Here is a 12,484-nt window from a genome sequence, read left to right as displayed (position 1 = left end):
TATTTAAATATGTTATAGTGTATGAAACTAATGATTGTAAGATAGCTTTGAATACAGCAGCAGCAAATTATCAAGAATTACCCCAATAATACTCATAATCTTATAACTTACTATTAAAATTTACTTATTCATAAAAAAGGATCATAGGTACATACATGTATGTTTGTTCACAAACATTCCAACTCTGTTTTTATCTACATCACTTTAGGAATTTATCAAATAGCAATCTCAGAAGGGGTTTTTGTTAATATTATAGTAATTTTAATAGTTGAAATCATGAGTCAATTGAAGCTAGACGATCGTGAAAACCTGGAAGCACTAGTGGTCTAGAGGTTGAGAGCTCGCACTCGAGAGTGATAGGTCCTGGGTTCGAATCTCGCGTGGTGGGATCGTGGATGCGCACTGCTGAGGAGTCCCACAATAGGACGAAACGGCCGTCCAGTGCTTCCAGGTTTTCCATGATTGTCTAGATTCAATTGACTCATGATCTCAACTATTAAAAATAACAATCTGTTATTTGCACCTCTCAAAAGATGGTATCGTGTTGATAATTCTTGTCTTCTTCAGATACATGTTATTAGTCATGCTTAACTTCACCATTAAGTTGAACGTTAAACTACCTGAAAATTTACTTATATCCAAATATGTTTAGCTTCAAAAATCATATGAGTTTATCTGTGGTAACATGAATATTTACGTTTAGTAGATGCCCCATGAACTATATGTGTAAAGTTTGAGGCTACAGAAAACTATAGTGGAGGATTTTAACGATCTTATCATGTAATTCAATGATATAACGTGAATAAATGGATGAAAGCTTGATTGAACTATCTAGTAACAGCTGGTTCACTTTTCAGCCTTCGTAAAGATAATTAGTATTAAAAAGAATAAAAAGTTTTGTCCTGTAGAAAAAATCAATGACTGGTAACATTAAAAGTAAATTATTCTCAATATGTACTCAAACATTCAATAAATGAGAAATCTAAATTGTTTAAATGGAGTTTTGCACTGAATATTTATCCTTGGGCGGACATTTCAATAATCAGAACTAACACTGTGATATGAACCAACTATTTGTTTAAGGTATCTAATGACAATTTTCATGCAGTATTACAGATGTCGGTTGGCTATGTAACTGAATCAACCCAATTTACGCACTGAAAGTATATAAATCTGAACATTAAGTCTATCATATTATTTCACGGATCAACACTTGACAACCATGGCCCTTTATTGGACAACTATCAAAATTAATGTGTTGTATAGATTGATTTAGTTCTTATTTTCTGTTCAGTACGACAAACTAACATCAAACTATTGCGCACGTCAGGAATCACTCTACCTACTTGCTTGGAATTATGGTATTTTTACTCTAACCGCTACACAGTTAATCATTCACATGAATATGAAATGCACCAATTAAACATTAATTTTGGTGAATATATTAAGTTGCTTCAGTACACTAATTGAATAAACTCACGATTTGATAATGCAAAAATAATGATGATTGAACTGACATCAAAATGGACTCAAAACTAGCGGAAATCTGCATACCAACCATAGAACAAACAGTTATGAGTGCAGTAGTCAGTCACACAACGTTGTACATTAGGTATGTGAATGATATATTCATTAAAATCATGAGCCAATCTAAGTAAAACTACCGTTGAAAGCTTGTAAGAATGGGACAGCCATTTCGCCTTGGTATTGGAATCCTCCAGAGTTTTGATGAGAACCAGCGACCGGTAGAGCTAATCCGTGTCGGATCCAAGGTAGCCTCTCACTGAAGACAATGATGGATGGTCTCTCAATGTCGTGGATCGACTGAGGTTAGACATCAACACAATTGGATTCAGGTTCAGTGGTCCGGAGGCTAAACGTTTGCTCATGAGGCCAAAGTTCCTGATTTTCGCGTGTGGAACTGCGGATGAGGACTTCTGAGGAGTCCCATATTAGAACGAAATGGCCGTCCAGTACTATCAAGTTACCAACGGAGGTTTAACTAAGATCGGCCCGTAATTTGAATGAAATTCAACAATCTCCACAACCCTATACTGAAAATTATATATTCGTTGTTTGTAGTGATTATAAATATCCTTCTCATGTATTGAAACTCCTCGATATACCATAACTAAATATCAGATATACAACTAAATACAAACATGACAACATATTCTTCTCTCTAGATCTTGGTACTAGACGCAATACGATTGACCGGTTGGAAAGATATATTTATCTAAAGGACATAGAGTGGTCTGTACGTGAATTCCAATGGCCTTTATTCAGTAAACTACGAAAGATCTCTAGTTGGAAAGCCATTCCACCGTTTATCACTACAACCGCTGTTCATGCTTTATTTAAATTTATGAATGTAATTTGTCTGGTAAATACTTATTCTCATAGATTTTTAAGTTTAAAAGTTCGCAAACAGAGTTGTAAGTCCTTTTCTAAACATTATTCGGAAACTATAAAGTTTAAATTGAAATTTTTCATAACTTAAGTGGCTCATCATTGCAAGAAACATGACGTTTTTGTCTTAAAAATAAACTGTGTAGAATTACATATACTGAAAAGTATCTAATCAAGCCTTTTCAACATTATTCAAAGAATTACATTGGGGAACTGAAGAAGTGAAAAGATTATACCTATTTGACGTTGATGACTTTATATGCATTGCATCTATCAGTCAACAATAATTCCACAACAGCTAGCAAACATCCGTTTTCAGGATAACTTTGATCTAATTCATCAAACGCATTTATAGATTTTTACAATATTTAGAAACTCTTTTTTTAAACATACGTTCTGGGATAATATAATAAAAAGTAACTTATGAATCGGCGTTATTCATCTATTACCATGAGAAGGCTTCTTTTGAATTACTCCATTTTCCTGTGGTTTAAACCTTTAGAACGAAATGGTTAGTCAATAATCTCTGAAAGACAAATCATTTTTAATTTATTTTGTTCTATTAAGCAGTAACGCACTCTTCACTCAAATAATAATGATATAAATAGCTTATGTGAAATGTGGGTCCTACAGTTATCAAGAATGTTGCTTGATATGACCAACTGAAACCATTTCGTTCAATATTTTATATTCAATATTTCAATAAAATATATACATTCTAAACTAATAAAAATAAGACGTTTTAATTTACCTAACTGAATTAAAATAGAAATCAGACGTTGATCGCTAAAATCCGGTACATTCATCATACATGAATGAACTAATTCGTTTTTTACTGACTTATATGACTGATTTGAAACAGACATAGACAACGGTATCTTTTTACTTGAACTCATTTCATTACGATCTTTATCCGTGACCAAATGTTCTACATCATCAGTGATAGTTGGATTAAATAGTGATACATTTCTATCAACAGTTTCAATAGTTTCCTCAACAATTTCCACAACTGTGTCCAACACTGCCCCATCTTCAACTTTATCTTCTCTTTCAAATTCTTTGTCTATCTGATTAGGCATTGATTCGTTAGCTTTTATTGAGTTAGTATTTTTATCTGTAATAGCATTCAATTTTGCGGCACAAAGTAATGCAGTATTACCAAATTTATCACGTGCTTGTAGATCGACACCAGATATGACTAGTTTTGCCATAAGACGAATTAAACCACGTTGTAAATGAGGTTGATGTTTTAAACTTTTATAACTGAAGAAAATAATTTACAGAAATGAGACAAGATGAATATCATAGGTAATATCAGATTGACTACAGCTAGATAATCATTGTTATTCAGAAAGTACTGGATAGATATTTGATTCTAGCATGAGACAGTTCATCCACAACCCGATTAGGCATTGAATCTATTACCTCCGTTTTTCGCGACGTCAGCTCAACCTCTAGACAACTGAGTTTACATCTGATAGTTTGTATATCTAACTTTAGTCAACTCTTAATATTGTGAAATTATAATCTATTATCATTTGCGATGTTTAATTCAAGTATAATATGGTTGTACTCTACTACTTACGAACCTCAAGGATCACCTCTTGAAGTTAATTACTGATAAGCAAATTATGATAATTACTAAAGTTAAAGATGTAAACTACTGGACACTTACTCAATGGACCAAGCGTTAAATGCTCTTCCTAATGCTTGAAGCTCCTGAATTCAATTCTTAGTGGGGGTCGTGGATGAATATTGAGGAAGTGCCTCATATCAGGACAAGGTAGACGTCCAATACTTTCTGGTTCTCAGTGGTTGTCTGACAAAGGTCAATCCGTAATGTAAACTGCAGAATATGGTTTCATTGAATTTTGAAAGGAGAGTTATGACATTAACTAGTTAGTTGCGGATAGTTTACTATAATAAAGAACTTTAGCTAGAAGTGCCACTGAAAAACTAGGAACATTGAACAATGGTTGATTTGTACTAACAGTGACACAAGCATCAACGGTAACAAATGAAGATGATCGTGAAAAGTTGACAGCTGACTGAAGTTAATGATTCCCAACTGATTGTAATCAAGACTACTGAGGATATTTATATATAAACTACTTCATTATATCTGACATTTGTAGACACGTAAACATAAAAAACAACCGTATAAGTAAATTGTGGTTTCATCATTTTGAGTACTTATAAAGTCAATTTTTAAGATTTTACAAGACCTACCGTTCAACTAAGTAGTGTAAATAAGTTGCTTGATCTGTATGCCTTCTTAGATTTGACTGGAATGATGAATACTCAATTAATTTCCATGCTTTGTTTAAATCAGAGATTGTTTTCGCAGTTTTAACTTGTAAGTAAAATGGTGAATTTATGAAAGCCATTTTCCTTTGTTCTACTGACTCTAATGTAAATAAAACACTTATTACACTCATTTATTTATAGACATTGATTAAACTCTTAATTAACTGTACAGTTCTCATTGCTATAGAATAGATCGAATGTGGCAAGCAGTAGAATCTAGGAGGTTCTTTCAGGACACAGATGGATGTACCTGCTTACCAGAGTTGATGTCCACTCCACCAACATCAACTCTGAGAAGCAGGTACATCCAGCTGAAGAGTTTCAAATAGGGCTAAAGTCGCTCCCTTGATTTCACTGTTAGCTACATACCATGTATTCTATATCAACGTGTGTCATCATGGTTATACCAAGGCAATCTGCACAGGATATCCATATTCCAACCGCGAGTGATTAAATTTCAGTCAAAAATATCATTTCAATTGAATCAGTTCTGATAATTTTGTAGAGAATTAAATGAAAACATTGAGCGAAAAGATTGTTACATAACTCAGAAAGTAGATTGAATAAAACCAATTATCCTCCAACAGAATTACACACTGATTTCCTAGTAAATTTCTTTTTACCAATAGCAAAGATAAAAGAAAACCGTGAAGCTTTTTCCATCTCCAACGGACAATGATAAATTATGAAATATTTGAGTAACTATCAAAAACATTCGAGTTATTCTCGAGATTTATGCATTAAAGATGTGAGTTTCAGGAGGAGTTCAGGTTCACATGTATGCGGAGAAATTAACACCTTCAAAATAGTAATCTAAAATTTTGTTTTTAAATATTTTCCAAAGTGAAGTCCATCCTTTTACACTGATAACATTCTCAACCCGTAAAATCACGTTTAACTGGTAAATTTACAAGACTAGGAGAATATTTGAGACCTAAATCATTGTCAATGTGATATTAGTATCGGTTTACATTTTAAACCACGAATTGTCTATCCAAAATCAAGTTTGTTTAGTCTCTTAATTGACATTGAACGTAACATGAAGAGACACTAAGTCTTCCTTCCGATAGTCCTTTTTTATATCTTGTCACATTAGCATTATTTAATTTCCCTTTGATGCTCAATGTCCGTTCATAGAAAACAAAATTTTAAAGGTTATCTCGCAGGAGAAGACAATAAAATGAGTAAACGTCACACTTCAAGTTAGAATTAATTTCTTGCATCCACTATATTTTGGCGCCAACTAATTATGGTATGTATCTATATAAAGAACACTTGAAAATCAGTGATTGCTGGTTTCCAGTTTCATTTCATCAAGAGTACTAATTCACTGTTCGAAAGAAAAAAAGTTTTCTACGGCTGACAACAATGCTAACCATAAGTTTTTTAGTGACTAATTTCTGGAATGATTCCTCAGGAGTTCAGATGAGAGCCTTGATTAATGGTGTCTGTCAATTCCAAGATGAAAGGGAATAAATCACTCTTCTATAACATTGTACGGGAATCCAATCCTAGGTTAAAATGATACAAATTTTCCAGTTCACTTCAGCTTTCAGTGATTACTATTTATTATGTTTCAGTTCAGTCAAACTTCTGCACTATTTTATAATATTTAGTAAATCATTAGGTTTCAGATTCAAAATACTCTTGATCTACAGCGATATGAGTAACTTTATTGCTTCATTTAGTTGACATACACATGAAAAATACACACAAAAATGGTCCCTAAATCCTAGTATACAAGCTTGTGCTTTGTCACTGTATTTCAAAAATTAACTTCTGCTTACCATAATAACTTGATTCATCCACTGCCCCATACATTTTAAGTAATTCTATTGCTTTATTTGCCTTATTCCCATATACTATAGCCAATTCAGCAGTCAATGGACGAGGGGGGTCGAAACTTCTGTCACATTTATTCACTTGACATTTTTCCTTTTCTGAAATGAAAGTAAGATGAAAATATTCCATAGTTTAAATCACGAACTAATCTAAGCTAAATTTTTATTGAAAACCTGGAAGCACTGGATGACTTTTTCAACTTGATATAGGACCACTCGACAGTGAGCACCCACAGCCCCATATCGAATAAAAGGCCTCCATTCGCGCGCGCAAAAGCCTAACCTTTGGACCACTGAACCGGTATCTAAGGGTGTTAACGCCTAACTTCAATCAACCCATGATGTTGCCCAATCCTCGTTCATTGACTGGATAACTGTCTTACACCTCATATGGCTTGAGTCAATTGGTGACGTCACAGCTGCTTCAGTACTCCACCCATCTCCGCAACGTTTTTGGATTGCGTCTGGAAACTCCTAATATACCCACCCTCAAACGGCCGTAGACGTGACACATTTATCTTGTCCTCTGGAAGCAACACCAAATGTAGAACAAGCCACTAAACAGGAGGAATATTTACCTACAGAGATTGTAGAGTATTTAAGTAATATGTACATGTAGTCTCCAGTCATCCATATGGATCCTTTTGTGTGTTCTTCAATCCAAGTTGGTTCTAGACCATCTTTTCTAGATTCTCTTCTGATATCAAACGTATTCCGCATACATCGTCCCTTTTGACCTTCTGGAACTCTTCTCTCAGGCTATCAACTGTAACAACTTACGTGCGACGTCCCGCTACATATTACTTAAAGGCAGTCTTTTGAGCAGCATTCACAAGAGAATAATTAAAGTAACATCTATGAATCAAAACTTAAGACAAGTTCAATTAAATCAGTAAAAACAATGGAAAAATCAGAAGATGGAACTCGAAATTATACTCACAAACTTTTGTAAAATTACTGTACACTGACCGATTCTATTGAATGCCATCATGGAGTCATAAATGAATTTATCGAACAGATAAAAACTATACTAACTTACCAATTTTAATTGATAAAAGATTTTCCATATAATTCAAATCTAACGCCATTGCAGCTGCAATTAATTCATTGGTATTACGTGCTTGGTCTATACGTTTAACTAATTCATAATTTCCAGTGGACATTGAACACTCGAATAAACTTTTCCCATTTGGTTGATTTGCTATTGTTCGACACCAACATGATAAATAATAATCCATTTTAATCATATCTTCTCGGTTTACTGAATAGGAGAGAATAAATAAGTTGATACTTATACGACTGCAAAATATTCAGGAAGTGTATTCCTTCCTATTCATGAATCGTCAGCTAGATGTGTTTGAACAGCGACGCTGGAAAGTAGAGTTATTCAGAAGATATCTTAATAATTAGCACCTTCAATATTAAATATGTAGTTGGAAGCCATTAGTAGGAAGTGTTGCCTTGCTTGCAATTTGGTGCTGGTTAGTACTTGTCAGTAATCTTAAAAAAATCTATGCCTCCTGGACCATAAACTGCCATAATTTCAATCCACAAAGTCACCAAATAATTCAGTAATAACAAAAATAACACTTTGATACTCAATTTTTTAAACGTTAATTGTATATTTGTTACGCGGCTAGTATCGGAAATTACAAATATTTACTGATATCTTATATCCTTTACAATGTGGTGACTATCTGGATTCAGTAGCTCAATAGATAATGCGTTCGGAGTTTAAAGTAAAATGTACTGGGTTTGATTCTCAGAGTAAACATCAACACTTAAATCCAGAAAGATCAGGATGATGATTCTTGTATATAACTAAACATGCGTCATGCATTTAATTATTAACCGCAGAGCAAATACGCGAAAAGTTTTGACTAGAGGCTATATCGAGACAATCCACTCAGGATGTATATTTTTAATGGCAGACACTGATCAATTACAGCCCTGAGCATCAAAAACTGGAAATTATAAACCCTTAATAATAGTCACTTGTAACTTTAAATAAATAGGTGATTGAAAAAGTAACAACTTACTTGCATTCCATATACCACAGTTAAGACCAGGTAAATTTTTTACTAACCATGCTCTTTGTTCTCCATAATGATAAAAGACATGTAGTCCAGAATTGTTTTTAATTTCTGGATCAGCACCTAAACAACAACAAAACAAAGGTCATGGTTAATTTACCAACAATTACTGTCACATATTGTACATACAAATCCACTATAACTTTTACAGATCAAAGGATAAAAACAAAGTGAAAAATGTTACATGTGTTCTAAGGGTTTCAATTTTCCCATTGTTGATATTAAAGACCATTATTGATCAGTCACTGATTGGTATAAGTGCAAGCTCAGCTGATTGTCTAGATAACAGTGTGATTAAAAAAATTACAAGTGAAATAAAGTTCATCCCTGTTGAACAGGCCAATGGCTTTCCAAACCCAGCAGCTCAAATATAACTACTGATAGAGTGTTTAAAAAACGTTCCTGGGTTCGAATCTCAGTTTGAACTTCAATATTGCGATGCGGGTAAATCTAACTACCGAGTCTCAAATGGGATAAAATAGCGTTCCTAACTTCACTACTAGCAACTATAAAATTGGTCTTGAAAAAATGAGAAGTAGAATAAGTGCATATCATACCACATTCAACAAATTAAACCATCCAAACTATTTCCTCCGAGTTCAAGGATGAATTATGACACCTCATAATGAAAGCCAACATTATTCGGAAGTCACGAGATAGATACCCCTTCTAACAACCACAGCAAACATTATTATAAGTACATGGAATGTTCGGGCGATGTGCGAGACCAAAAGGACCAATCAAATAACTGAGGAAATGAGGAAATACAACTTGACAGTACTCTGAATCAGCAAAACCCATTGGACACAAGCTAGACAGCAAAGGTTAGGTAGGAGAGAGATGCTGATGTTCTCCGGTCACGAAGGAGAAAATTCTCCACACACTCAGGGAGTCGCTCTGATGATGTCAAAATAAGCATGAAATGCACTTATTGGGTGGGAATCTCATTGATCCACGATCTTCAAAGCATTATTCAAAACAAAGAAGAAGGAGGGAATCACGATGAATATTGTCCAGTGATATGCATTCACCAATGATTGTAACGACAACGATAAGGATCAGTTCTAGGAGAGGCTTCAATCAATCATAGAAAAGTGACCAGGAAATGACTTGACCATCCTGATGGGAGATCTAAACGCTAAAGTCGGGATGGACACCACCGGACGACATGGACTGGGAGAGAGAAACGAAAATGGTGACAGATTTGCAAATCTATGTGCATTCAACAAATTGATTATAGGCGGCACAATATTCTCACACAAATCTACATGAATCTCATCGGATCACACCACGGAGAACCAGTGAGATCATATTTGTATGACTAAAGCATTCAGAAGGACAATGGAAGATGTGAGAACCAGTAGAAGAGTTGACATGGCTTCAGATCACCACCTGGTTGTGGACAAGATGAAACTGAAGCTAAAAAAACACTGAACTGGAGAAACAGCATAACAAATGTGCAATACAACTTTCCTTCGTACTAACAAACTCAACCAATTCAAGATATGTGGAAGACTTAACAAAGACATCAGAAAAGTCTTCAACAGAAGGAAATATGAGACAACTGTATGACACAACGGTGAAACAAGCAGCGAAATATAGTAAACCAAAGAAACCAGTCAAAGGCAAAGAAGGCAAGACAATCACTGAAATTCTAGAACAGAGAGACAGATAGGTAGAACAATTCGAGGAATTCTTGAATAAGTCAGCTACACTGAACCAACCAAACATCGAATGAGCACACAAAAACTCTCCTATTGATGTCACTCCACCAACAACCGAAGAAATCAGGATAGTCATCAGACAAATCAAGAGTGGGAAAGCAGTAGGACGTGTTAATATACCAGTCAAAGCATTGAAGACAGAGGTAGAAGTAACTACAAACATGCTCCACATTCTATTCAAGAAGATTTGGGGAGAAGAACAAGTGCCACAGACAGACTCGAAAGAAGGACAACTCATCAAGATATTAAAGAAGGGAGATCTGAGCAAATGTGAGAACTACTGAGGTATCACACTTCTGTTGGTACCGAGAAGAGTTTTTGACAGAGTGTGGTTCAGCCGGATGAAAGATTCAGTAAACGCCCAACTTCAAGATCAACAGATCGGATTCCTTAAGGATCAGTCGTGCATAGACCAAATCACGACATCACGGATCATCGTTGAACAATAAGTTGAATGGAACTCATTAATATATGTCAACCTCCTAGACTATGGGAGAGAATTTGACAATATGGATAGGAGAATATTATGGAAACTTTGACATTATGGAATACCTGATAAAGTCGTCAACATCATACATAATTCATACGACAGGTCATACTGCGAAGTGGTGCATGGAGGACATCTGACAGATGCATTCAAAGTGAGGACCCGTGACAGATAAGGCTGCTTACTCTCACCTCTTCTCTTTCTTCTGGTAGTTTAATGGATTATGAAGATCTCCACATCTCACTGGAAACACGGAATACAATAGACAGCTTGGTTGTAACTAGACCATCTTCACTTGGCAGATGATCTAACTCTTCTAGTCTATACACATCAACAAATGCAAGTGAAGATACCCAGTATAATTAGAAGTCTGTGGAACAGCAGGCCTCAACATACACAAAGGAAAAACAAGATCCACAAATATATCACAGAATAAATCAACAAAATCACACTTGATGGATAGACAATGGAAGGGGTGGAAACATTCATGTGCATGGACATTATCATCATCAAAAGTAAGTAGGGAGTATTTGATGCAGATATAAAGGCAAGGATTGACAAATCAACAACAGCATTCCTACATTTGAAGAACATACGAAAATCAAAACAAATGTCAACCAATATCGAAGTGAGTATCTTTATAAAAAAAACCAGACTTTTTAGCAAGTGACTTAGAAAGCTGACAGTTAAATCCAACCAGATAAATTGGGATCTCCATCCAAACTCCCTTATATCAGTCCGACAGAATCTGTCAAATGAGAACTGACATTCTAAAATTCTTTATTTATGATGATATTTTGCAATAAAATATTTCATGTTTCGTAGATTTACCCTATAATTGATAAGATCGAATATTTCTGTACACTTGAAAATTGAATTATAGTCTACAACTACTGAACAGAAGGAAGGAATAAACAGCTGTTTCATCTCAATATAGGAGTCCTCAAAATTGAACATGAACTTCTCGGTGAGTTGTGAATACGCTCTCCCCTAGAGTCCCATTACTAGAACAAAACAATTGTCTAGTGTTTCGTTGTACTCAGTACGGTTGTCTAAAAATCGTTCCTTTCGTGATGCATAACCACATGAGAATTCAGCAAACTCCATAATCCACCCTATAATAATAAAATGCTTATTCTAACTCCCGGACACATAAATGACAACTATCGAATGTAAATTATTTCTTTAAGGAAATAACTATTCAAGTAAATATTAGATACTTTTTTTACTAATTTACACATTAAATGATTTTAATTTTTAAAAAACTTCCATGGTTCATTTATATTACTTATAAGTAGTGAAAATCTCGTCTAATATATGTTATAGTTCATCAAGTAAACAATTATTCTAATAGTTGAAAGCGTGAGTCAATTGAAGCTAGACCACCATGGAAAACCTGGAAACACTGGACGGCCGTTTCGTCCTATTATGGGACTCCTCAGCAGTGCGCATCCATCCAGTGCGCAGTGACCAGTGGAGTTCAAAACCACGTCTGTTGTGAGATAGGAACTCACTGAAGACAATTGGTGAATGGTTGCTCAACTTCGTGGATTGGTTGGAGTTAGACATTAACACCATTGGATGCCAGCTCAGTGGTCTATCGGTTAAGGGCTTCGGCTCGAG

At 34.9% G+C, this 12,484-nt stretch overlaps 1 protein-coding gene across 1 annotated transcript in view; it reads right to left on the bottom strand.

The window, feature by feature from the left end:
* Positions 1-12,484, bottom strand: part of Smp_167340 (hypothetical protein) — a gene marked incomplete at both ends in the record, with an annotated part of 43,621 nt that overhangs the window by 18,186 nt on the left and 12,951 nt on the right. The window contains 4 exons of the mRNA XM_018790879.1: positions 3,161-3,672; positions 4,639-4,816; positions 7,597-7,818; positions 8,597-8,713. Coding sequence (XP_018645894.1) covers positions 3,161-3,672; positions 4,639-4,816; positions 7,597-7,818; positions 8,597-8,713 — 1,029 coding nt within the window. The remainder of the gene's footprint in view (positions 1-3,160; positions 3,673-4,638; positions 4,817-7,596; positions 7,819-8,596; positions 8,714-12,484) is intronic.

This window comes from Schistosoma mansoni, assembly GCF_000237925.1.
Source record: "Schistosoma mansoni, WGS project CABG00000000 data, supercontig 0013, strain Puerto Rico, whole genome shotgun sequence".
In the NCBI taxonomy this organism is placed as follows: Eukaryota; Metazoa; Platyhelminthes; class Trematoda; order Strigeidida; family Schistosomatidae; genus Schistosoma; species Schistosoma mansoni.
This window is presented reverse-complemented; position numbering and strand designations above follow the sequence as displayed.